The sequence below is a fragment of the Ascaphus truei genome, chromosome 7, assembly GCF_040206685.1.
Source record: "Ascaphus truei isolate aAscTru1 chromosome 7, aAscTru1.hap1, whole genome shotgun sequence".
NCBI lineage: Eukaryota > Metazoa > Chordata > Amphibia > Anura > Ascaphidae > Ascaphus > Ascaphus truei.
Genome location: NC_134489.1, coordinates 60,294,754 through 60,322,727, shown reverse-complemented (window position 1 = coordinate 60,322,727; position 27,974 = coordinate 60,294,754). Strand labels below are relative to the sequence as shown.

At 42.4% G+C, this 27,974-nt stretch overlaps 2 protein-coding genes across 6 annotated transcripts in view; one reads left to right on the top strand and one right to left on the bottom strand.

Annotated features, from left to right (window-relative positions):
• KIAA2012 (KIAA2012 ortholog) overlaps positions 1 to 14,790 on the top strand; it is an 88,393-nt gene extending 73,603 nt beyond the window's left edge. For all 5 annotated transcript variants that reach the window (XM_075608603.1, XM_075608602.1, XM_075608605.1 and 2 more), the window contains exons 19-27: positions 36 to 215; positions 1,251 to 1,338; positions 3,181 to 3,337; positions 5,718 to 5,859; positions 7,458 to 7,828; positions 8,100 to 8,302; positions 9,652 to 9,824; positions 10,386 to 10,605; positions 13,444 to 14,790. In XM_075608603.1, the coding sequence (XP_075464718.1) occupies positions 36 to 215; positions 1,251 to 1,338; positions 3,181 to 3,337; positions 5,718 to 5,859; positions 7,458 to 7,828; positions 8,100 to 8,302; positions 9,652 to 9,824; positions 10,386 to 10,605; positions 13,444 to 13,606 (1,697 nt within the window). In that variant the 3' untranslated portion in view covers positions 13,607 to 14,790. The remainder of the gene's footprint in view (positions 1 to 35; positions 216 to 1,250; positions 1,339 to 3,180; positions 3,338 to 5,717; positions 5,860 to 7,457; positions 7,829 to 8,099; positions 8,303 to 9,651; positions 9,825 to 10,385; positions 10,606 to 13,443) is intronic.
• Positions 14,270 to 27,586, bottom strand: SUMO1 (small ubiquitin like modifier 1). The gene is made up of 5 exons (XM_075608607.1): positions 27,391 to 27,586; positions 20,223 to 20,300; positions 18,614 to 18,691; positions 16,851 to 16,922; positions 14,270 to 15,369 (listed from the first exon to the last, which is right to left on the bottom strand). The coding sequence occupies exons 1-5, from the start codon at positions 27,400 to 27,402 to the stop codon at positions 15,301 to 15,303; spliced, it is 309 nt and encodes a 102-aa protein (XP_075464722.1). The 5' UTR covers positions 27,403 to 27,586; the 3' UTR covers positions 14,270 to 15,300.
• Positions 27,587 to 27,974: the final 388 nt, after the last annotated feature.

Sequence of the window (27,974 nt, the reverse complement as noted above, 5' to 3'; positions counted from 1 at the left end):
GTTCGGCTGCACTAAGCTCCAGTGTATTTACTTAGATCCTTCAGAGAGCAGACCGGAGTTCCAGAGTGACACACTGCACGGCAACGGTGCCTTTTATGGACAGGAGCCATTGAAGCACGAGATAGAAACTGAGCAACTCCAGGACAATGTGACTACAGCTCCCTCTTCTGGCCAGGGTGAACAGAGCACCAAGCAGGAGGCTCAGAGTACTAAAGGTGTGAGATCTTATTGTAATCCTGGCCCCAGTTTGGGTCATCCCTGCAATGTGTGCATAGAGGGCCATATTTACTAAGCAGTGCTTCTTCATTACATACCTTTCAGAGCTGGAAGGCACCTTGTGGCCCATTTAACCCCTTCAGTAACCTAATGACGTACGATGTACATCAAGAAAAGTACCACCGCAGGGGCCCATATAACGTGGCTTTGCAAGTTTTTTAGGGGGCGCCGATTGTGTACCAGATTGAAAGGGGCGGTCACGTGATGCAGAAGTGCCAGAGGTTATGTGGCCAGTCACGGCTGCCGGTGATCTCGCAGCCGACCCCCGACTCTCCCCCCAGCAGCAGCCTGCATGCCTCTATCCCTCTGGCCCACGCCGAGCTTCCGCCAGGCCTCTCTTTCATGTTGTCGCACGCCGGAAGCAGAGAGCGCTGACGTCAGAGCGCTTCCGGCACGCTGACTTCAGAGAGGCCCGTCGGCGTGGGACAGAGGGATAGAGTAATGCGGGCAGCTGTTTAGGGAGAGTCGGGGGCCCGGCCACGAGTGGACCGGCAGAAAGGCCTGGCCAGAGGTCGGGCCTAACTTGCAGTGCCGGCCGGGCCCCCTGACTCACCAGGCCCGGGACGCCAACCCCGGCAGACCCACCCTGTTGGTGGCCCTGCGCATCGTTTAGTAAAGTTGGGCCACAGTGTCTTGTACAAAGCAAAGCCATGTTAATGTCTGATCCTTTTAAATGTCTCATTTGGTATGTGAAAAGCAAGAAAATAAAATGACCTTGCAAAAGCTCACAGAGCTGGTGTTGTGACAATCCCACAGGATTACCACCTGGATCGAAAATCGATAGACCAGTACCATCAAGTCGTGGTTTTCAAATGCCATAGAGATATAAAAACGGTATTATCTTGTTTTGTTTTGCAATATTATGGATGAATCCTAGTGCAGCTTCAGAGGGGTCAGGTTAAATCTGTGAGTTCACATGTCTGATGCTGGACATTTGGTTGCTACATGTGCTGGAAGATTGATCTGCTTCCTAGGTCCAGGGAGGCAACAAAGTAACAAACAGAAGAAGTCAGAAACTACAGTGAAAGGAAATCCACAGTCCAGTGGGCAAAGCATGGAAATGTAAGTTACCAAAACAATATGGTGTCATTATTTTATATCCTGTTTCTTTTAATGCAGATCAATGTATTGCTTACTCCCATCCTCTTAAACGTGTTTAATGCAATAGGGTGAGGGGTTATTTTATTGGGGTACGAACTATTTGGGGTATTTTAAAGATTTGCAGCCATATTGATCTTGATTTGGAGATTGCATGGTGATGTCGGTAACTGTGGATTGATGGAATATATCACACTAATAAGAGAGATTCAAACTAAGGCAATTTTGGAGCAGAATAGACACAGAACATTATTTTCATCTTGTCTCTTTGTGTAAATATATCAAAGTCTTTGCACAGTACTTAAAAATACCACTTGTGGTGCATTTGCATGTCAAACAGGTCTGCAACCCTGTCCTTCCCCACTATCGCTTTGCAAACAGTGCTTCCACTGCAGCCAGGGATTCTGGGTAATGACCTGCAAATGAGCAGTGTCACTGTTTACTTCTCATCCATTTTAATATGAAATCCAATAAGCTTATGCCTGCCGAATTACACAGTTGTTTCGCACAGCCTGAAAAAGAAGTGCATGGCCTGTAAAGCTACTCACAGACAATTGTTTCGACCTTTTGGGTCTCATCAGTGCGAGGGTGGTTGCTGGCTGTGCAACAATTTTTACCCCTTAGGCTGAGTCCCCGCTGGCGCTGAGGGCGCTCATGCTTGGAGAGCGCTCCAAGCATGAGCGCCGGGTGTCCTGTCATCTACACGCGCGCGCGCACGCACGCGTGTAGGGGCATTGAGCACACTGGAAAGTTAGATTTTTTTTGTTTACATAAGCGGCGAGCGCCGGTGAGCGTGTGTGCACACGCACGAGTGCGTGAGCGGGGACTTACATATATAGATATATATATCTATATATAGATATATGTAAGTAACCGCGGCAAGCGCTGTGCGCTCAGCGCTAGCGGGGACGCTGCCTTAGACGTCAGTTTGAGATTTGGGGAATGTCAGTAGGAGTAGTTACATGAGGCACAGATTGTAATGAGATGTAGCAAACTGCTCTCCTCGGTGCGTCACTTTTTCTCCCTCCAATCTGCGTCACAACATCTGCCGAGTTTTAGATGATGTATCTTTCTGGATTCTAACAACCTGCATCAGATGGGAGAACCTGTTTCGTACATTTGACGCCAACTGTGCTCCAAAAAAATGGTGCAATGCGTCAGAACGCCCCACCTGTGGTCCAAAACGGCCTCAGTACATAGACCCCATTGGCCCATATGTATCAACATGGTGCAGTTCTGGGGTAAAATAAATAAATAAACTGCACAGATTTATTAAAGCTGCAGTTTTTTTGTTTTTTTTAATTTATTTTTTTACTTCAATAGTTTTATGTGTGCAATCTCTAATTACCTAAAGAACTGTATAGCTGCAGGTCAATTCGTTCTCCGTGTATTGATAGGCGAAATTTGGTGACATAATTAGTGAAGGGATCTGTTTTTCTTCTGCTTCTGTCACTCAGTGGAAGCTCATGAATATTCATGAGCACTCCTGCACTGACATGTGCAGAGGGAGGGCAGGGCTGACAAAGGGGTGTGCCAGGGCTTGTGACAGGACATGAAGGGGCAGTGCCTTAGCAAATGGCTGTTAAAATAGAATACAAGAAAATTGGTCTTTCAAAGTTGTTTTTTTAAAAACAGAAAATGCTAAAAGTATTTTTTCTTACTACAGAACTGATTTATTAAAAAAAAACACACATGCAGGATATTGACTGAACTGCAGCTTTAAATAATAGGATTTTTTCTTTGATATTGGAGTCATGTTTTTGCCCCAGAATTGCACCACTTTGCCCCATTGTGTTGTTATTAAAGCATCGACAAGGTACCCAGTGACCAGAGAGAGCAGAAGCTTCCGATCGTACTGCCCGAGGCACAGCGAGATGCGGGAAGGGACATGAGTCACAGTCTAAAGCAGCCAATGACGGAGGAGGAAGAGATGGCAGTGTTACAAGAGATTGCCACCAGTACCGTGAGTTTCATGTGACCTTCTGCATCAGCAAAATAGCCACCACCACCCGTTCCTTAGAACTGCTTTGGAAACTCTATCCAGATATCTGCAGCTGTGAATCATTGCAACATCCTTTGCTCTGTTGGTTATAAGTTCATAGCTCAAGCATTGTATATTCCATGGAAATACTTGTAGTAGTTTTTGGAAATTAAGCTTTTGGGCCCTGGATGTAAAACTATTCAATATATATTAATTAGAAAAATGAATGTTGCGGAAGCACTTCATGCCTGCAGAGCCGCCGATGGGGGGAGTGCCGAGACAAGTGATCCGAGCCTGCCGGCTGCGGGGCCTGGCCAGCCAGCGCTGGAAGTTGGGCCCGGCCAGAGATCGGGCCCAATATCCTCAAATAGCCTTCGGGCCTTTGTTGGCTGCGGGGCCTGTCCTTCACTGGAAGCCCCCTCCTCCCCAAGGTAGTGTGTGTGTGTGTGTCTGTACTTGTATTAGGGGAGGTGTGTTTTGGGGGAGCGGAGTTTGTATTGGGGGTGGGGGGGTTAGTGTGTGTGTGTGTGTATTGGGAGTGTGGGTTATTGTGTGTGTGTTTATTGGGGAGGGGTGGTTAGTGGTGTGGGTTGGGAGGAAGTTAGTGTGTGTATATTGGGGAGGGGGGGTTATTGTGTGCGTGTGTGTGTATGCGTGCGTATAGGTTGAGGAGGGGTTATTGTTTGTTTGTGTGTGTGTGTGTGTATTGGGGGGGCTAGTGAGTGTAGGGAGGGGGGAGAAATACATGGGGAGGAGGGAGAGGTTGAGGGTGAGAAGAGAAATAGAGGGGGAGGAGTGTGAGAAGAGGGGTGGAGAGTGAGGTGGTGTGCGAGAGAAAGGGGGGTCTCGCAATGCCACTGACATGAGGCCCCAGAGGAAACTCTAGCCCTGGGCCTAGGGAAAGCCGGTGGCGGCCCTGCATGCCTGTGAGATAATAAACACACACCCTCTGTCAAGGGGATTTCAGCTTTCCACCCGAGACTTGATGCTGTCATTTTATTCAGGATGACACAGAGGTTCATTCTGCATAGACTTCTGTTGGGATTTCCCACTGGAAATGTCCTAAACGGCCACTTTCTCATATATAGAAAAAGGCCCTTAATGTTTGTTTTCGTTTATTGTCTCCTTAGCCGTTCCCCCGAGCTCATGTTTGTACTGCAAAACATTTATAAAGACTGTAGGCAATAAATAAGTTCTTCAGTTCCGATGATTCTCAGTGCTGCGAGCTCGTTAAAGGGTTAATGGTGCAGCATGTTACAATGTTTTCATGTTTATACAACGTTTCTTTAAAACAGTTACTTCAATGACGATTGAATCTTTATTTGGATCTTGCGATAAATGAATGTGCTTTTCTTTTCTCCGGGAACAATGATTTCAACCCTATCAGCTACTGATGTATACGGTATCTGCGTGACCAATGGCGGTTTCGTAATGACTTTGCGCACAAAGCACAAGTTACCTGGGGCTGTGGAGACTGTGAGCTGTCAGCAAAAAACTAAAGATCGCAACCCTCATAGTTTTCTTTACCATGGGAAAGATTGAAGTGGAAACAATCATTTAAAAAAATGGTTTGATGATTTCTTTTTTAGAAAAGAGGTCAGTTAGCCCACTTAACTTGGTCACTTTAACAGACTGACCATTTAAAAAGGAAGCAACCACAGCTATCTCATCTACTAAGCTGAATCGGCTCATGTAAAACAACAGTGCATCCTAAGTTCAATTTTATGTTGCAAGCAGTAGACTTGTAGCATATTGGCCCATTTTTTCTAAGCAGTGTTATGCCTAGGGCGTTCAACAGTTGAGGGGGGCAGGGGGGGGAGGGCGACTGCTGTTCTGGGCCCATCTTTTGCCTTCTTCCCCCTCCTGTAATGGGCCTAGACCAAGTCTTGAATTCAAAGGAGCACTTACATTAATTCAGCTGTAATCTGCCACGGGTTCTCAGACCTCCACAGAAAGTGGTGTTTGGATGAGAAAAGCAGTAGCCGGCACTCCAGAGGAGACTTGGTATAGACGTGAGTTTGTCGGATCAACTTTTCGGTCCCTATTTGCACCTTTTTCAAGACCGAAATGTTGATCCAACAATAAACTGACGTTTATACAAAGTCATCTGGAGTGCCGGCTGTTGCTTTTCTCGTCCAGACCCAGTGTTACGATTGCCTCGACCCGGACCCCCACCCCTCTCCACAACCAGGGGCCCAGATCAAGACTTTGGAAAAAGGGCGCTTCATAGCTCTCTGTGCATTTTAACTTCTCAACTTCAATAAACAGCTTCTGTTGCAAAACAGCGCTGGCCATATATGACAGCTGTTTAGGGTTTCAGGCTTCTTCTGGCATTGAAGTGGTGTTACTTGGTTCCCTTTAGAAAAAAGACACACCGAAGACCAAAGGGAAGAAGAAAACCAAGACTGTGAAGGCAGAAAACCTCGGGAAAACTCCAGCCCCAGGAGAGATAAAGGCAAATCAGGAGGGAGGTGGAAAACAGGGCAGAGCTGCATTTGTTGTAGGTAAGGAATATCCACACGGGCCTCCTTTCAGCGGGTTTATGATATATACTTTAAAAATGCAATGCCTCCTAGGATCAACGTATTATTGGCAGTGGCAAAGGGGTTATTCCTGGGTTATTAATGTCCAAATCGGACACCTATAAGTATTTTTTTTTAAATATTTTCTTTAAAGAAACTTTATAAACATTGTGTGATGTCACTGTGTTTACCAAGAGTTTGCACAGGTACAACCTCCACTCTCCACTCTCTCCCTCCCTCTTAAAGCTGCAGCAATATCCTAAATGTTTTTTTTTTTTTTTTTTTAATAAATCAGTTCTGTACTATTTTAAAATACTTGTAGCATTATTTTATTTCTTTTTTAACCGAATGGCTGTATTATAATGTAACAAACATTTTTTGTTTCTATAGCAATCATTTATAAAGTCACATCCCCTTCCTCTTCTGAGACAGGCTCTGGCACACCCCTTTTTGAGCCCTGCCCTCTTTCCAGCAGTGCACCAATTGTATCTAGTGACTGGCTGGTCACATGATCTTCTCCACAGAACATTTCATCTTTAATCCTCTTCTGCTGCACTGACAGACATTTAGGGAACTCCAGCCGAATCTTCACTGATCGATCACAGGAGAACAGATCGATCGGCAACTTAGCTAATGACTTATCCTTGTGTGGATTGTATTGATGCACATATTAAAGGGGAAAATAATAATAACTATTTTTTTTTTTAAACGGCAGCTTGGCTGCTGCTTAAATGGCTCTCTGACAAGAAATGGAAATAATTTTCAAAGAAACAAAAGCAGCCAAATATTGGCACACCTCGATTATTTTTCATTCTTTCAGAATGTAATAATTTTTGTCCTGCAGTACATTTCCATCGCTGATAAATGGATAGGACACCTAGGGATTATTTTGTCTTCTTGAAGGGTGTCTAATAAGGCAAAATGAGTGCAAAAAGCATCAATGTCCTTGTGCTTCAATGTATCAATGCCTTTGCTTCAAGTTTCACCCCGTGTCAGCTCGTGCTTTGGGTTGTCCATAGAATGGGTTAGAACAGGGGTGCGCAAACTTTTGAAGCTGCGCCCCCTGCCTGCTCCCTTCACTGCTCACGCCCCCCTTACCTCTTAGGTCGGCGTCAAATGACACCACGAGGTCATTTGATGTCGCGCTGCCATAGCGACGCGTCACACCAGCCATCTGGACCTCAGTAAGTTTAGTTCCAGAGGCCTCATGCGATCCCCCGGCATTTAATCTCAATGCCTTGGGGATGAGCGCGGAGCCTCTGCGACTGCCTGCGCTCCCCCAGAAAAATCACTCGCCCCCCAGTTTGTGCACCCGAGTTAGAGAAGAGTTACATGGTGCAGAGATGTATCAAACTGTGTGTCCTTCTGTGCCACTTTTTCTGTGCCCCAAGAATCTGCCAGCTTTGAGATGCCATGAATCTCATTGATTAGTAAAGCTGCAGCAGAGGTAAGAAATTTCAGTGAGATACGATTCAATTTCGGGCAGAGTATGGTCCAAGTACATCAAATCAAGCTTACGTGTGCGTTAATCCACAGCTCCCCTAGTCTGCAGCTTTCCCCTGCTTACTGTTTTTGTACAGGGCAGCCCAAAGAGAACAAATTACAAGGTAAAACATCAACTTATCCAAAGAAAAACTCAGGGGTGGTGCAGAGGCAAGAAGCCGTTGAGGAAATAACCGATGCCGACTGTGAAGAAGAGGAGAAGCCGACGAAACAAAGTGACACGCATTCGGTGTTAGAGGAAACTGAAGAAGTGACCCCCACTCCCACACCTTCTGAAGATCCTCATTCTGATCCAGATGTTGAGATGCCATCTATGGACAGTGAGATTGCCAGCCAGGGTGTAGAACAGCTGGCTCCTGTTGATAGGACAGTGCTTGGTATCCCATATGTAGCCATTTCTGTGACCCACGTCAGCGAAGATGACAACACTAACAGTGAAATATCAGAGGTAAGACACGGCCACACTCCCGCTTCATACATTTTTTTTTATAAGTATAATGATATTAATATGCAGGGGGGGGGGGGCATGGTATAGTGTTTGAGACTTTTGGGCCATATTTACTAAGCGGTGGAGAACCATCAGGCACCATACAGCACATTCATTTTAATCAGCTGTAAAATGCCTTATTGATTGGCACTGCTTAGTAAATATATTTGTAAACCATTGAATGCTAATAGGGGCCTGGACAATGTTTAACCGGATTGTACATGGTTTCCAGGCTCCCAGCGGGTCTCTGCATCAGCACAAATCGTCACGAGCTCGCGTGTTGTCAGAAAAAGCAGAGAAGCGGAGGATAGAGGTGGAAAAGAAGAGGAGAGAGCTGGAGGAACAGTTACGGTTACAGCAAGAGGAACAGGAGCGGATGGAGAATATGAAGGAAGAGCTGGAGAATGAGCAGCTGAGGAGAGCACAAGAGATTCGGTCAGTGGGGAATTTCCGATGCTCTTGGGAGAGTCTGAAAGAACCGTCACGATTTAGCTGTTTTTATTTGTGCTGTTTCAGAGTTCAGCACTCTCCGCGTAACTTAATTGAAAGTATTAATGTTGCCCTATGTGTAGAGCAATTTATATAAGTTTCTGGCTTCTACCAGCAAGCTAGACTGATTATAGTAACTAAAAGGCTCCAAGAATGTGTCCTGCAATTCATGCAGATGGGCAGTATTCCTCTACAGTTGATAGTGCTAGGCGGATGCGGAAGAGACATCCAAAGCCATATTTGCTATGTAGCACTATGCCATAATATATATTTTCTTTAACTGTGCACGCAATGTCTTGTATATAATGTATACCCTGTTCATTTATGTAACTGTACTTGTAACCATATATTATTTGTTTTACTCTGTGCCCAGGACATACTTGAAAACGAGAGGTAACTCTCAATGTATTACTTCCTGGTAAAATATTTTATAAATAAATAAATAAGATACCTTCCATTGCCAGAGTAGGCCTTTAGGGGTCTTGTGGAATAGCACAGCTTAATAAATATTGCACAAAGAGCTTAAACACTCGTCGAAGATTGAGCCACCTGTGCTGAAGCAGGGATATCCTGAAAACCTAACCTGTTGGTAGCTCTTGGGGACTGGAATACTAATGTATATATCATTATTTATTTATTTTTAAGTAAAAGCACGCCTCCACTGAAGGGGACACTTTACCGCTAAATAGCAAATTAAAATAGTATACAATTATTTTGTTAGACAGGGAAAGCCAGAAGGAAGAGTTAAGTCTCACTTTGTGTCCAAAAAAGTGGTCAAGTCGATATACACCTGATCTCGGGTAGTAGCGAGCTCCAGACTTCTGCACCTGTGCGCACACGTACGCACCTTTTAAAAATAGTGGTGCTGACCCAGATTTTAATTCAATAAATGTAGATTTTTTTTTTTTTTAATTCCTACACCATGAGGACGGTCCGTGTGCGCCATTTTTTATTCCATATCCGCATGTACCATACATTTTTTTTACCTTTGTACATGCATACATGTACTTATTGTACATGTATGCATGTACTTATAGATAGACTTCAATACACGCAGAGCATACCGACGCTCCCTGCACTTGCACTGCTATGGGAGAGTCAGTTCTTTTTCCGAGTCTACCCAAGACTTAGTGTCCCAGTCATTCTGGGGGACTTGGGCCACTCTGGACCTTGAGGGTCGACATGCTTCCAGGATCCCCCGGGGATTTCCCAAGGTAACTGATGTGCCTGTCCAAGCTCGCCTCTGGCAGCTAAAATGGATATCTATTATTCCTCCCCACTATTTGATCTTTCAGCCGGAAAAAAGAGCAGCAAGAGGAGGAGAAGCAGCATCGGGAGCAGGAGGAAACTCGGAAAATACAACTCCAACAGCTAGTGCTGGAGAGAGCACGTCATCAGCAAGAGGAATATCGCAAGAAACTGCAGGAACTGCAGAGGCAGAAACAACAGGAGGAAAGAGAGAGAATAGGTAATACTAGGGAAGCTGTAAGCTCCACCAGGCACATAGGCATCATAGATAATATGTGTCTTATATAACCAGTTGTGTTTTTATAGGCAGGGGGAGAGAGCTGACACAATCATAAGCAAAATTAATATCTAAACTACAAAAAGTAATCTAGCTTTGACTAGGAACATGTGGAAGACAAAACCTTTGTCTGTTATCATTTGGTATTCCAGCCCTGTTCCTAATAATATTACTAAATGGAGTCTTTACTCTTCTAAATAAAAAATGAAGTGTCAGAATGTGTGTATATCGCCATCTATCCATCTCGTGAAGGGATTGGAACACACACTTAACAGATATAAACCAGATTGCTGGAGTGGTTGCTACTATCAGAGTACCTAGAAGATACTGTACATAAATAACAAAGGGATGGGCACAAACATTTGCAGAAAAAAAAATTGATTATTGGCCCAAAAGTCTCCAGGTGGCCAAAATGTTGCGCCAATAAGACTTTTTTTTGCAACTGGTTGGTGTGCCTATCCCTTTGTTATTTATGTATATGGTTTTTTTTTTCTGTACTCCTAGCAACAGAACGCCAGAGGCAGAAAGAACAGGAGCGTATGGAAACAGAGGAACGCCGACGGCTGCTGGAGATGGCAGATGACGAGCGGGAGGAATATAGGAGGAAGAAGCAGGAACAGGAGGAGCAAACTAGAAGTGAAGCGGAGGAGAGAAGACACATAGCAGAAGCAGCAGCCAAGTCTGCAATGGAAGAAGCTCAGAGACGAGCACAACTCTTGGCCAGGTAAGGGTAGAAGTATCATTTGGATGAGAAAAGATCCTGCTACTGTTTTGAGTCTCATTATGTAGAGCAGGGTGGTCCAAGCTAAGCCATCAATAGACCCTAACAGGTAAGGTTTTCAAGATCTCTGATTAACACAAAATGAACCAATTAAAAGTAGCTCAAATGACCTCGGTCACGGTTTCCCAACCTGGGTGGCTGGTTTACCTATGCTATGGGGTCCCAGGCCGAACTGGACATTTGGTCGGAGCCGTCCCACTGCCAAGGTAAGTTGTTAATTTAAGGGTGGGGTTAAGAATAGGGATTTTAGGGTAAGGGGTTAGGGTTGGGGTAAGTGTTAGTATTAGGGGTTAAGACAAGGGTAAGGGCTAAGATTAGTGACTTACCATGGTGGCAAAAGGTTCCTGCGGCAATGTGAGTAGCAGCTAAATGCCGGCGGAATTTGGGCTGTGACCAAATGTCCTAGACTGGTCCCTGGAGACTTTCAAGTGGGCCTCAAAGTAAGAGGAGGGATATAGACAATAGGAGATGATGAAAAAAAGGGGAGGACGTTGGGTGACAGAGGGGAACAAAAGTGATAGAATTACTGTTTTCCTGCATCAGTAACCCAATTAATGTATTCCCCATACTGTATGTGAAAACATTAATGTTTTGGGGGTCTGAGCCCCCAAATAGTTTGTACATCTTTCTTTGTGCACTGAATACAGAACAGGGACCCCCAACATAAAATAGAATACTTTTTGGTGGGCCCAGTTTAAAAAAAACATTAGGAACCACTGCTGAAAATGTAACTTGCTGATGTGGATATGCTCCTGAGAACCTAGTCTGCTAGACATTTGAGCAGAGTTTAGACCAACATGACCTAGTGGTTTTCAGTCATTTGAGAACTGTAATACCATATAAAAATGCATTTGACCACATGGAACCCCAATCTACCTATAGTGTACTGACAATTTCAATTACCAATATAGGACAAACTTTGTAAAAAAAAATATATATATATTATAATTTCCCCTAGTATATTTAATATCTTGTAAAGGAAAATATCCATTACCAAATTTATATTCATGGAACTCTGGTTCAAAGGCTTCTGGTTTTGAGGAAGCTTCACTTTTGGGTCAACATGTGGCATCCCAGGAAAGACAGAAGTCACCCCATAGAAGCCACATTAAAAAAGTATGAAGAAATGCTGATCTAGAACTTCAAAATTCTGCATTTTTTTTTTAATTGTCAGTTTTGTATAATTAGTGTTCTCAAGATGTCAGAACTTTGTATTCTGAAAATATATCATTCTTGCATTCCTTAGTAGAATTTGATTGTAAATATTGTAGGCTGCCCCAGACGGTTCATAGCCCTTATTCAATGTGCTATGACGCCGCTTCCCTCTTCTAAAGAAGATTTTAGTTCCATTTCATGGAGCGGAATTCTCAAACTGGGAAGTGGATTCATCTAGTTAAGCTCCTCCCACTGCATGTTCATAAGGGTTCTGTATAAAAAGGTCCAAATAGAGACTGCTCATACCCACAGTACAGTAGGGCTTCAGTCTCGGCTCCAACTCTTGGCCAATAGTTTTAGATCCCATAATAATGGAAGTGAACTGGGGCGCTCCCTTTACACAATACTTGAAACTGAACAGAAGATTAAGGTCAAAAATAAATATACATATACCACACTTCAAATGCTTAGTGTCTGCTGCTCAACCCCTGGAAAGGATCTTCCCACGATCCTCAAGAAAACATAGGTAGAAAGAGAGACAGAGGGGCGCAGACAAGGGTCAGAAGTTAATATCGGACCAATAGATGAAAACACATACAATCGTAAACCAATGGTTAAGAGCACAGGGGTGATAAGAGTATAACGTAATATGTACTCACACGGGCCAGTGTGGTACTGGGTAGTACTATAGGTATCTTTATTTTCTTTCCCTCCTTCTTGCTAGTCAATCATACTCCTTCTCCCTCTGTACATCATGGATGGGCCACTCAGGGCGCATGTAGTGGAAGACAGCGCCACACAGAAGAATAAAAATATGTTTATTTGGCAAAGAATGTGAGACAACAATTCACTCACATGTAAAAAACTGCTCAGGGACGCCGACGTCAACCTCCCGCTCTCCGGTGCAGTGTGCTCCTGTTCGCCGCGTCTGGTCTACAGGACTGTTCACCGTCACAGTCACGCCTGACGAAGGATTCAGTTATCCAAAACGCGTTGTGTGTGCAGAGACCAGGACCAGAAGTTGTGTGTCTGCTCGAGGACACCGTAGCTGGCGCCTGCACTGACGGTGAACAGTCCTGTAGACCAGACGCGGCGAACAGGAGCACACTGCACCGGAGAGCGGGAGGTTGACGTCGGCGTCCCTGAGCAGTTTTTTACATGTGAGTGAATTGTTGTCTCGTTCTTTGCCAAATAAACATATTTTTATTCATGTGTGGCGCTGTCTTCCACTACATGCGCCCTGAGTGGCCCATCCATGATGTACAGAGGGAGAAGGAGTATGATTGACTAGCAAGGAGGGAAAGAAAATAAAGATACCTATAGTACTACCCAGTACCACACAGGCCCGTGTGAGTACATATTACGTTATACTCTTATCATCCCTGTGCTCTTAACCATTGGTTTACGATTGTATGTGTTTTCAACTACTGGTCTGATATTAACTGTGACCCTTGTCTGCGCCCCTCTGTCTCTCTTTCTACCTAGATCCCATAATAAATCAGAAAAGTTGGCATCAGCAGTGTGTAATCTTCAACAAATCAACGTGATCAGCGCCTGTGTCAAATTTAACATATTATGCACCTTTAAGTGTTCATGCATGGTTTCCATCCATATCTGTTTTTGCAGGCAACAAGCAGCGTTGGAGCTTCAGCTACAATTCAATCGGGGGCTAATGAATGAATCTGTTGGTTTGGACCAGTACCAGGCCATTTCCAGGCCTTGGGTGTTCTCTTACTTTGAGTTCCTGGAGCTGCTGGGACTTCCAACACCCCCTATGGAAGGGGAGTAACAACTGTTGGCTGTAAAAGCCTCTGCAGATCGAATACATTGTCTGGAATTAGCCCGATCCCTCAACACAGCTAGAAATCCTGTTTATATGAAAGAACCCATACCAGCAAAGATATGTGGATGTAATAAAGTGTCCATCAAATGATCCTGTAGCATGGATACTTAGCCCCTTGGGTGTTAGAGGGGCCAGCGAGGCCCCTCTTGACACTCTATAGAGGTTAATCTATTATCTCAGCTTTAGGAAGCTCAAGAGAATTCTGTGCACACCAACAACCATACTTATTAAGCAGTCTTCTGCCATAATACCCCACCTGGCGCTGGAAGACACCCCCTTACAGCCTGTTCAAGTCAATGGGCTGTAGGCTCTCTTCCAATGCCAGGAAGTGTCTATAGGGAGAAAACTCAACCATAAATGTTGGGGTTGCTTAGAAGAGTAGCTCAGATACAGCTAGCAGTAGAAGCAATACTGGGATTTCAGCTAGCAGCAAAGAATTAATAGGAAATAAGATTTATGAAGCCTGTCATTATGGGCAGATATATCATTAATGAACATGGGGTAGAAAGACGTGGCGGTGAAAAATGACAGTCTTCACCAAAATGTTTTAGAACCATTGAAAGACCTTTTGCAATTGCTGCTTTTACTTAATACAATAAAGCTCGTTACAAAAGTAAGTATTTTTAATTAGACAGTCACAACCAATGAGTAAGCATTAAAAGCTCTGCTTAACCACATGTTATATAGACTCAGCGCAAACATCAAGGTATCAAATCAACCAACACTTTGTTCCAAATATACTGTACATGGTAAACAAAAGCACAAACTGCAGTCTAGATGGATGGAGTTTAACCCTATCTCCTCTGCTTTACCATCCTCTCAGTGCAATGCACTGCATGCCTTAAAGCACAAATCTGGCTAAATAAATGTGCCTTTGCTTTTTCGCTGACGCTTACATATTTTAACCCATATTTTGCAAGATGACACCGAGACCTAAAACTTTACAAGCTGTGAAAAAAAATGGACGATCGCACGATCACGACAAAAGACAAATTCGGCCTCCTGTTTTACAAATGTGTTTTTTTTTTCCTTTTTATATTACTTCAATTAAGCCAATACAGACAAATGCCTCTCTTTAAAACCCATGCCCCCGCACAAATAAAAAGGTACACCAAACAAATTTATCGTAGGGGTTCGCCGCAAAAACCACTTGTTTCTAAAACACAATTTTCTAGATCTCCTAGACAGGCGCCGGGAACAATGACGTTAATTATGGTGTTAAGTCTATTCTTGTTTGAGGTGAAGCCATTCCAAAGAGACGTGTTCCTAGTTCTGCAGCAAATGCTCTCTTCTTGTGCGATGCCACGGAATATTAGAAAGTAAATTCCAATCAAGGAACACTTAGGTCTTCACTGTCCAATGGCTATAAGACAAAAGGGTCTGAATAGGTGGAGACTGCAGAAGCTATTATTCTTGAGAATTGATGTGAATGTTGCCATGGGAGTTGGAGGGGGGAAGATATTGACAGAAGACCTGTGGCTAGTGACTACAATGTAAAAGGAAACAGGGGGGCGGCTTCAGTACAGGGGCAGGGTGAACGGTGTGTTACAAAAAAAATAACAATTTAAAAACCAAAAAAACAAAATAAAAGTAAAAAGGAGATTCACAAAAAAAAAAAAAAAAAATTAACGGAGAGAAATTTAAACCGGCGAGTGGCCCCCCGTCTGTTCCTGATAAACTTCAATAACATCTTCCTCTTCCATCCCCAGCTGAAACAGAGAAACAGGTGAGATTACAAGCATTGAACACAGCTTTCTGTTGCAAAAATAAAATAATTTACTTTTCCGTCATTAAACTAAGAAACCGGACGCCCCACCGCTTTCACTGCCGGAGGGGGACGTAAAAAACAGTACACAGCCTTTTATAAGCCGAGGAATTGTTGTTTTCGTGTGTCAGTGTTAGAGCAGTAGTTTCTCTCCTCCTCGGTCTTTCCCCCTCCCCCCCCGAAAAAAAACTAAAATCTGGCATAACCGGACAGAAATAAGTCTGTGCAACATGAACGAACGTTTAATTTTGTGCAGTTTTCACCTGTTTGTTATGTCCCTGCATCTGCGGTTACCATGACGGCAGCCATATTAACCTCCCACGGAGGCAATTTTCAACAATGGATATCTCCAGAAGTCACCTATACATTTTAAAAAGGTCGGGCTTGCTAAAAACAGCAGCAAAGAGACCTTGCAATGGTGAAAAGAAAGGAGATCTGTATTTCATTTTAAACAGCAGATTGCTGCTTTAAGAAACTATAAAGCAAAAATCGCTTTTAACCCCCTTTTCAGTCTTCCTGATTTTTCACTTCATGGGGCAATTTTTGTCATCACACACACAACTTTCTGAAATAAACATGTGCCTGTAATATTCAGACAGAAGCAACGTCCAAGTATGAATCAAAATAGAGTTCATATTTATATTGTGAAGATACAGACTTGTTGCTGGCGCTAGCAATGCATTCTTAATTTACATGTTTTTGTCATATGTAAAATTAGCGTATAAGAGGGGAACAGATATCATGGCGATACTAAAATGAAAAGGTAAAAAAACACTTTGGGAGTGTTAAACAAAATATAAAAATAAAAAAAAGTTAGGCTGCATTGCATGCTCTGTCTGGCAGCAAAAAGTTGAAAGTCACCAACTCTCTTGAGTTTTAACCTACTGAAAATACGCATTAGCGTTCGGTGGTGCTATGCGGGGCTGCAGCTATAGATGTTCTATTTTATGGATTTCAGTCTGTTAGACTTACAAGCATTTGTATCTAAAAAAGAGTAAATACAAATACCACTTGTGGTGCATTTTCATTTCTCATACACGTCTGTAACCCTGTCTTTCCCACATTCTCACTTAGCAAACAGTGCTTCCACCGCAAGGCATTCTGGGTAATGACATGCACAGTGTGTCACTCTTTACTGTTCATCCATTTTAACATGGAGCCCTATAAGCTTATGCCTGCCGTATTACACAGCTTGGAAGCACAGTCTGGGTTTAAGAAGTTCATAGCCAGTAAACCTACTCACAGACAGCTGTTTCAATCTTTTGGGTCTCATCCGTGCGAGGTTAGTTGCTGGCTGTGCAAGGTGAAGCTGGTACATGGGTTTAACAAGACGTAAATGGAAAAGCTAGACCTGTATGTGATGGATGTCAGTGTAATGAACAATGCAGTGCTCGGACAGGCTTCCCAAACATGTAAAGAACTAACCTCTTTTGGGGTCTGGTGGTCTGAGATCCTCTGCCCTTCGAACAGAAACCTGAGCGAATTCATAGGAACACCCTAATAAAAGGAAAATTGGGATTTTTATTAAATTATCATGCTCAAAAAAAAAAAGTTACTGATCTGCATCAGTCAATTAAAAACAACATTCGTCAACTGCCGCGCCGGAAAGACCGCAAGGCATTGTGGGGCACGACTTCAGGAAGCTGAATGGTACCGCCAACACTTCTGCACCCCGCTGTATTTCCAGCTCTGGTTACCCCTCATTTCTAGTGGATTTTCGGAGCCCTGATTATCGGTTTAAAACTTCCGAACCGAAATTGGTTTAAATTCTGGACATGGATGAACGAGTTCAAATGTCTAGTCATGTAGTAGTTAAAATAAAAACAAAAAAAAGAAAACATTCAGCCCAAATTGTAAACGTTCAAAAACAAGGCATAACCTGACCAATAATACCCCTCGCTCTTCTCCAATTCTGGTATTTGTGGAAAGTAACGCCCTGTTCTAAGGGGATAATTATTTACATAATTGCCATTAGGACACTAATGGGGCAATCCTATAGCTGCCGAAGCAACCGGTTTCAGCCGAAAATCCTTGAACATCAATGGGGATTTTCAGCCAAAAACAACCTGAATGGACACTTCTGAGTGTGTACAATTTACCATTAAGGAGTTATTATTAGACCAAGAAACCCGCTGCCGTTTTGTGCCAGTACAAACTATTTATTGTGCAGTCTGTTACAAGGATTTCACAGACGAGAAAAACAAAAGCAAAAAAGAGTAGTAGTTATACAAGGCGTAATGTCATTGAAATGGAATGTTATGGCAGGTTAAAGCATGTTTCATAACGCAGCCGGTCCTGTGCACTGAGAAGAAAAGGCGTGTGAATGAGACACTTCAAGGGCTTGCATTGTAATGGAGTGTGCAGCTAGCTACGATCATGGGGTCATTAACCTCTTATTAGAATGGACCAATCTTCTGGGATTTGGGAGCACACAATGGACAGAGCTCTTTAGACAATGTTTGTAACAGGTTTACACGGCAAGAAAACAATATTTTTCGTTTGGCACCAAAAGAAGAGCAGTGGACTGAAAAATCCACCACTGAAATATAGGAGTATAAGAGTTTTCTATACAGCAATCAGGAAACCGTCAAAAGAAAGCGACAGATGATTACATAGGAATAGAACCCCATAGATGGGAAGGAATATCATTCTCCTTCTGCGTTCATGGTTTGTTAGGTTGCCATTTTATTTTGGAGGAACAGAATGTGTGCAAGTACTCACATTAGTGCAGCGTCAATTGACGCTGTGGGGTCGTGTGACCCCACGGCGTAATTTGACGCCACGTTACCATGGAGATGCGTCCAGAAGCCGACTGACATCTCGGTAAGTTGAGGTTGCAGATGCCTCACGCGGTCCCCCGGCATTTAATTTAAATACCTTGCAGAAGAGCTCGGGGCCACTGCAACCGCTGCGCACCCCCAGAAAAATCTTGCGCCCCCCTGCACTAGAGCAGAGGGGCTCAGGATCCCCCAACAGGTCAGGTTAATGAAGGTAAGGATATCCTAGACTCGGCACAGGTGGCTAAATCTTTGACTAAGCCACCTGTGCTGAAGCAGTGATATCCTTAAAACCGGACCTATTGGGGGGGGTTGGAGGACTGAAGTTGAGCATGTCTGCTCTAGTGCACTAAATACCATCACAGCATCAACCTGCCATTGTTTTCCAAACACCTTCCGAGACTAACTCACCTGTCTCTGACAGTACGACTCTTTAAGCTTCTTCAGATGCGTGGTCATCTTTACCTTGAAGTGAATTTCGCTGCTGTCCTGGAAGCAGATGAGAAAGCCAGGTGGGTTTATCAACCTTTTACTGCCAATGGGAGTGTGTGCTGCTCTTCACTGCAATGTTACAGGGAACATAAGGCCCAGCTTGAAGATCTTCTTACGTACAGTACTAGTACAGACGTTTTATCACTTCTTGCTCTTCAAAGAGCTGATCTGCACCAGCATACTTCCACACAATTTTAGATGGTGCCCCCCCCCCATTCTGGCAATGGACTTTGCCCTCACTGATTATCTCGCTCACATGAAGCGTTCCAGGTGCCATCTTTGCAAAGGGTGAATGGCTTAAAAAGAAATTCCATCTCTTGAAAACCAGAGGGGGGTGGGGTGAGTGGATTTTTCACACCGCACCACTGGTTTGAATACTTAAGTATTTTCCTAAGGACCGCTGATTTCGGATGCAATTATAGCACCCAGGTGGGGTACCATCAGGTAATATAGACTTTCAGGCTCAAATGTAAAAAATAAATAATTCAGACTGTTCGTGTGTATGTGTGATACAAATATAATTTGTATAATGAATAAAATTACTTATGGAATGAAAAGCATTTGCCAACTGTATTTAAAAAATAATTTTAGTCTAAAGCAGTAAAATTCCGGGCATTATTGAAATCCTTGCTCTCTGATTGGTTAAAATTCCGGGCATTATTCATTCGGTAATGGCCGGAATTTTTGCAGCTTGCAATGTGTTTATTTCCAGCCAATCAGCTTTTTCTTTTGTCAGAGCAGCTCTGCGACAGGGCAGGGGACTGGCCAGGAAGCAGCAGCAGGCAGTGACTCCTCCCCCTCCCTCCGTGAACACAGCTTCATTTTGAGTTGACGGAGAGAGTGTTTGTGTAGCTGCAAAGTAAGTGGCTGTCTGCAGGTTGTTTGTAGCGTGTGCGTGTGTGTGTGTGTGTGTGTGTGTGTGTGTACATAGGGTGCGGCAGTGTGTGTGTGTGGACAGAGGGGGCAGCAGTGTGTGTGTGTGCGCAGAGGGGGCGGCAGTGTGTTGATTTAGATAGCTGCAGTGTAAGCGTATATAGAGGTGCTTTAATGTATTTACAATTTTATTTTAATAAAATTTAAAAAATCTATATAACTATACAAAAGTGTCTATTTATGAAATAAGCCTAAATTTAGCCTATAATAGTAATAATCCCCTCAGAACAGGGCATTACTGGCCAATAATGCCCTGGCTGGGTTAAAGTCCCTCGGCTTCGCCTCGGGCCTTCAACTCTTCCAGCCAGGGCATTATTGGCCAGTGATGCCCTGTTCTTCGGGGATTATTACTTAAATAACCAATGGTAGCATTATTCCTTCTGGTTTGTTCCACCACTATTTCTTTCACTTGCTTACCATTAGACCCACAATGTCCAGTCACAATGAGCGCTTGTTACCAAAAGCGTGCAATCCAATGTGGCCATTGCTATATAGTGCACTAGTGGATCTTAACTGGTATATATTTAGGTTATAAAATCCTTTATGTAATGTGTGTTATACAAAAGGATTCCTTGTTAAAAAAGGAGATATTTACCTGTCCGATTACTTTGAGTTTAATATAATCTCCTCCGTCTTTCTTGTCTCCTAAATCCTCACTAGAAGGTTTTGCTTCCTGCGGGAGAAGAAGAAATGGTAAAGTTTAGTTCCCATGGAACGTCAGGTCAGGTAATCCAGGGGTGCTTTAGGACTGGAGCTGAGCAGCCCTGATGTAATCCAACCGATGAAGCATTCAAAGCTTCCCTGAAACTTCATTCTCAAACTCCCAATTAGATAGTGGTACAGTGTTCGCTCATAGAACAGACATAGAAAAGTACTTCTCTTTGTTTTAACTCCCAATGAAATGAATATGAAATACTTCGGACCATACTTAACAAGCAGTGCCGAGTCATAAGACACCTCATAAACCATTGACGTGAGTGGGCAGTAAGATTTTGCAAATCACTAGCTTAGCCCTGCTTAGTAAAAGTGGTTCATAGTATCCACTACATTTTTACGTTTCCGAAAATTATAAATTACTCATCAAATGTAATTTCATTTTTTTTTAAATGATAACTTCTGTTTTTGCGTTATTGTGATCATAGCATTATTAACAATATATGGTCAAATAACATTTTGTATGTTATATAGCTGGTTGACCTGGGCATTTTATGAGACATACAATAACCACAAATAAATCCACGTTTGCGCTGTAATACGGAGCAGGTCTGGACAGTAATTATATGCACAGTACAGTGAACAGACGTTCTGGTGTAAAATGCTGACAGTTTATCACGGAACAGTTCGTGTTCTGATCGTCGGCATGGACCGGCGTTATTTTCCAGCATTTTTACGTCGGAGTGCCTATTAAATGTAGTTGCTTGATGCAGGTCAATTTGACAATATTTTTTGTGCGGTTATCTAGCTGGTCTGGGCTTCTGCAGTGCAGGTGTATGCGATAGACGCTGCAGTGTAGATGTATGTGATAAAGGTGCCTCGTACACAGGATTTCTGGATAGTATGGGTCCCTGAGTTTTTCTGAAGTGTTGAAATCCTTTGAATGAGACAACCTTGTGTCATAAGGAGGTAAGAGTCATGCAAGCTAATTATCTTATACCTCATAGGCTCAGTCTAAGTGGGGGTGATATGAAGGACAAAATGTATATCTCCTTTTATACATATTTCCCTTTTTTTGCCTTGTGCGTTATTGTGCAAATGTGCTATTTTTTAATGATTTGTTCTTTATCGTTAATTCCTCTTTTTGGGAGTTATTATATATTTTTTCCAAAACATTAGATTAATGGCACTTTTTAATTTTCGTTCTTTTTTTGTACAAAATGTATTTTTATTTCTTCTTTTTTTGATAAAGTTTTTGTTGATTATGTTTCTTTGCACTGGGGGAGGAAGCCGTTTTTCTGACGTCACAGACGTTCTTATTAAGTAAGATGTTAATGTTAGCCTTAATAAAGTTGTATTTGTTCTAATGTTCAGTAAACCAATCGGAGGGTTTCACCTTGTATCTCATATCCCTTGTATTGAATGGAGGGTGTGTTTCAATAAAGTTATTCAATATGACGCGATCTATTCATCCAATAAGGATCCGTCTAATAGGAGATGCCACCCAATTGGTTAGACTGTCTATGACGTCACCTAATGGCGCGATCGGCGCCAGGGTATAAATTTCGGCTTTCTATAGCGTTATGTACACCTTGAGAAAGGGCATAGAGCCCGAAACGCGTTGGTGGACTTTTTCTGTCGCTTAGGGGGGGGACATTTAGTCCTATCTTTTTAATGCAATAAAAACTTTTTGCTGCTGCAACCGTGAGCCTCCTCCTGGTCTCTTTGGCAGTGCACTGCCTTTTTCCTACCTGTAAGTGGGGGGGAAAGACAGTGTAATTCAAATGAAAGTTAAACTCATGAATAATTTACAGACGAGTGGAACATCCTAAAAACGCTGTGGAAGTAATGTGGGTAACTGGGCTCTTGTTCCATGTGAGAGCATAGAATGTGGCACCTCGTGGAATTAACTCCTTCAATGCCGAAGGAAGCAGAACATGTTGCTCTGCAGGCACCTCCGGCAGCGATGCGGTTAAATAAAGCAAAGCCAGCATCACAACAACCCTGTCGGAAAATTCTCTCCTTATAAACAAAGCAACAATAAGATACACAACAGCATGGGGCACCTAGAACAGTTAGGGACATATTATTAAGTTGTGCTAAGCTGCCAGTGAACAATAGACCACAAGATATCTTACGACTTTGCACTGCTTAGGAATGATCACCCTTAACATGTGAATAAAACACATAAAAACGCAGGTAAGCGAGGCGACTACAATACATCACAGCAATATAGTAAAAAGACATGGATTTAGTCACAACGAACTATACACAGAAACAATACTGCAATTATCCCACAGGACACTAACATGTTGTCCAACACAAAGTACTCTGCGTGATGTACTTATTGTTGGATGCTAAAGGAACTGTTCAAGAGAGCAGCACAGCACCCCCCTCCGGTAGTGAAGAGCCTAATTGTCTCTTGTTCAATAGTCTTGTGCACGCTGTTTCATGTCCCTTCAGAGCCCCAGTGTTGCTGATTCAGCACTGCATAGAGCGGAGCAGCTTGTAGTGTGGAATCAGCAGGCACGTGACGCAGAGAAGCAGAGGATAAATATTATATGAGAGCGAGGCGCCGCAGAAGGAAACAGAAGCAGCACAATCCTCTACAGCGACCAGCGGGAGCCTTACTTCAATGGATAGACACTACAACAACTGCTCATGCAGAGATTGGTTAACATGGATGTATTCATTCTTTATTTTTCTTTACACACAGAAAAATAGTTGCTCCTTGGACATGTATCTTACACGAATATTTTTCCCCCCAGAATTGTAGGAAAGACAAGTAGAACAGAAAATATTTAAATATCTCAATATCAATGATAAATTCCATATAGTGACTATTAAATTATTAGGAATGGGGGCTGGAGCACTAACTGGGATAGAGGCATAATTGCCAATTGCTTTCAGCTCTGGCGCCTTTTTTGTTGAAAAAATACAAAATGTGTGTATGTATATATATGCATATAAACAGTTCCTTTACCATCCAACAATACATCACGCAAAGTACTTTGTATTAGAAAAGATGTCAGTGTCATGTGGGATAATTGGAGTGGGAGTGGGTTCAAATGCACCCCCATTTGGATCTGGAGTTGACGTCAACACACAACGGAAAGCATTAATTCTAGGAAGAAATTTATCATGTGTGTGTATTCTCCTCCGGGTATGGCTCTTCTACAGTATTATTCTCCAAAAAATACTTCAGTCTATCTATAGCATTTAGGTGTCTGAAAGATCTTCACACCACCTCTCTCCCAGGGAACGTGATCAAATCCTTTAACATTTCTGTGCAAATCCTGTGTGGTTTTATTTTTAAATAAGGCTTCCTCCAGTGGCAACAGTTTTGCAGGTTACAGCTAAAAACAATGACCCATGGAATTCGGGACATATATTCATATCACGAGCATAGTATGCAGAACGGCAGCTTTAAAGGAAAACAGGTTCCGAAGTGAACATAAAACATTGTTAAAGAGATTCATTCAAAGTTCTAGTAGCTATATTGGTCCTAGAGTACAGATTGGATGTAGGTTCTGATACCTACATGAGAATTCCTTATAGACAAAATTATAATGTACAGAAATTCCACAGGTCTCATCTTCAAATTGTACGTTAACAGCACAGAGGGAATAAGAGGGAATAAGAGAGTGTGTGTGTGTGTTTGTACACATGTATACACACACGTCAGGATGAATGACTCCTTAAGGAGTCTCCAAGTACATTGGTAAAAGGATTATTATACATAAGTAGAAAGAAGTAGGTGAATGGTGCAGATGGCCTATTATGCACGCATAAAATCCCCATGACTCCCCTCACAAGGACATATTTCTAAAATTGGTGGGGCTGTCATTCCTACACAGAATTACCTCTTCCCCATAAGCACAGAAACTAAGGTGGGGACAGTGTTTTTAGCACACATTTTCTGCCAATGAATCCACACCAAACAAACCCAAGATGTCACATGAACTCCACCACACTTTGTGCCACTGTGTACATGAATAGAGAACGACAACTCAATTCAGTGTATCAAAGCTCTAGACTGACCAGCTAGAAAACATTTCTGACATTCTAGGTCCAACTTGCTGATACTACAGTTTCGTAAAAATAAAAAAAGGACTGCCCTAAAAACGGTATACACCATCTAACCAAGACAAAGATTGTTTTAAGGGCTATAAAAATGAAACATAATGCTGGGCTCTGATTGTTCTATCAGGCGTCAATTGTGTGTTTACAACTGAAGACATTTTTTAATTAACCTACATTTCTATAGCTCAGACTGGCAGTCAGCGATCACAAGACACTGACACAAACCTTCCAAAAACAGGCTGAAAATATGTTGTAAAAATGTGGCTTGTTTTGCAGGTTGTCCATCGTCAACCACTTCGAAGCCACTGCTGACTGTTCGTAAAGAAAAGTGCAGAAAATAAAATCTCACACACAACATTTGGCCAGGGCAGAGATGGTAGGAGATGGGGATGAAGTCAAACCAGTATATTCAGTGGAAAATCAGATGGGGACATTATCATTAAAATGCCCAGCCAGCAGGATGTTATTACATACCATGTTATACTCCAGCTCTTCCTGGTGTGGTGTAAATGTCCTAATTTGCAGAGATAAACAGGGCAACATAATCTAGCCAACCCCATTCTCTCAGGGGGAATACCCCTGCATTCCTCCCCTCCAACTATAAGAGTTGTAAGGTTGCTAAGCTCCCTGGCACCAAGTTCCATCACAAAATATATGCCATTGAATAAACAACATTACAGCCACACACTACTTTGGTGTCACACTTGGCATGCTTTCACGGTCACTATAGATGAACAAGAAAAGTGTGTGTACAGAACAAACCATAACCAGTTCAACTCAAGGTAGCCTCAGTGTCTTCCGTCCAGCGCTACAAATAACAGAATTTCTGCTCTAAATACAAGTGGACATTACATGGAAATTTGCTTCATAAACAAACCATCAAAATGTCCAGGTCCATGTGGACATATTTTGTACCCAAAAGGTTACACGTAACACTTTCGATGCCAGAGAGGGCAGCAACTGATTGCAGTTTTCTCTCCAGCCTCGAAAGTGTTGATAACCCCCAGACGGCCTCAGTCTACCCCCTGCTCTATAAATTACACTCAAATCTCAGTTCCCCATAACACACCATTAGCACACGTACCCAGTCACTAGTTTGTATTTTCCTGCTGTCACAATAAATATATTTTTTCTACTCGAGTTGCGAAGTCCAAGCAGACATCTTTCCCAGACAGTAAAATAGAGCCTTCTTTGTTTTAATAATCAATAATATACTATTCTTGTACACGCTTGGTTTTGTTTTAATAAAATAGACCTTGTTTTCTGCTGCGTCAGTAACTCTCTGCCTTATAGATTGCAGTACAGAATTCTAAAAAGCTGCATTGGTCATGTACATTGACTGCAGAATGTGAGATCTTTTAATGGCCCAACAATAGAGTTCTTTATAAATGTAGCTTTTCTAACAAGACTCTTGTGCACCGAGTACATCGAAGGAGAACTGAGGTCTCCTGTACAACACATACCTTTCATATTGGTCTATTTAAAAAGTTCTGCAAGCTGCGTGCAATCTAGGTTAAACGTTTCTGGTGTTAATAATTATACTGGCTATGCCAGTTGAAAATACAAACCACTCCAATAAAAAGCTAGTCTCACATATTGACAGCGGTGAAGTACAATCTGAGCTGCCTGGAAAAAGAAAAACGATCCATCAAGAAACACGGTAATAAGAAGAGTGGATGATATACAGGGGAAGGAAAGTCACAGTTTGTTTTAAAAAAGGAGTACCATAATTTCATAAAATATGGGACCCTTGAATCAATAGTTAAAGTCCATTAAGTAAATGGCTTATATTCCATAAAACCAAAATGAGAAAATTATTGGGGAATTGTGCAACTGTTACCTATATAAATTGTGTAACTGTGAATATATTTAGACATGTAACTGTAGTTGAACAAGATAAGTGTGTAACCTACCTACTCTGCAAGAAAGCAATAAATGTAAACTATGCAAACTGTTTGAAAATTGATGCCAAACTCACCCCCCCCCCCCCCCCCCCCCCGCCACCAAACTCTTCCTCGAAACCCCATGCCCCAGTAACCTCCCCTCTTTCTTTCTGTACCCTCCCCCCCAACAAACGGAATACAAATTATTTGTACAAAAAAAAAAAAAAAAGAAGAAAGGTTTCTGGTGCTGAATGAAATGCAGATTTCCTACAGAAAACAAACTTATTTCCATCCCTGCTGTAAAGAATATCAAACACTTTCTGCTGCTGTCACTGTCAGTACAAGTGGACAGGTTTATCCCCAAAACCATACACATGTCACACCCTCAGTCTGCTGCAAGTTTTGATTGCTAAATGAAATCCAATTTCCAGTTAGTAACAAAAACAATACTACCATTAAGCATATTTCCCTCCCTGTGTAAAGGATGTGACAGGCTGTTGATAAGACAAACATACGTTTAATTAGCCAAATCTGTCTCACTGCTCTAAAGGTGGTGGATTTATGTTGCCATAAATTAGAGTAACTACAACTACTTTACACAGTAATCACTTGCCCCCTCTAATTACAGTGAGGACATTTAATGCTTTCTGATACAGAGACCATAGGCCTCAAGAAACATACAGATGTAGCCAATGAGAAAAATGTGTGTGTGTGTACACATACATATTAGATTTATATATATTATACTTAAAAATAACCTCTCATCTTGTGATTTTGTGTGTGTGTGTGTGTATATATATATATATATATATATATATATATATATATATATATATACACACACACACAAAATGTGTGTGTGTGTATATATATATATATATATATATATATATATATATATATACACACACACACACACACACACACCTATATACACACACAGAACATATGAGATGTGTACAAACGTGTGTGTATATCCCGTATATATATATATATATATATATATATATATACACATACATGTCATATATACATGTGTATTTAAATGTAAATATATATCAATTGGAAGAGGCAGATATAGACATAAAGCACACAGGCCCCAGCCCCTCCCCCCCTTTGTTCCGCCATGTTTGTTGTTCCCACCTGATCGGACATGCTCGCTGCTGTCTGTCCCCTGTGTCCGGTGTGTGCTCGGGGCCGACCTCCGTCTCTCAGCTCCTCCTCCACCTCCTCGGTCTCTTCTCTAGCCTCGGATATTCCTCCGGGTACAATAACAGCACAGGAGGAAGATCACACAGGGAGGAGGGACTTCCCGTGCTGTGACTGACCTCACTTCCGGCCTACCCATGCACCTCCCATTACTACTGTCACACTCTGCCACCTAGTGGGCAACTGTGTTACTGCAAATTGTTGTAATAATAATAGTCATATTTTTTTATTATTCATGTTAATAATAACCGAGTAGGGCTAATAATGAATCCCATAGTAATACCAGCACTTCCATACGCATACAGGAATCTGTGCAATCTTTTTATTTATTAAGTTATCACATATTAAACAAATTACAGCAGATTGTGCAATATATATTTCCATTTGCTATATATATATATTGGGGCTGCACTTGAGTGACAGCAGAGGGTGGTACATCCTGTTGTAGCTGGGACAACGGGGTGAACACCTTCTGGCTGTACTTAAGGGCAGGACCGCCCTAAAGTTAGTAGTTGTTC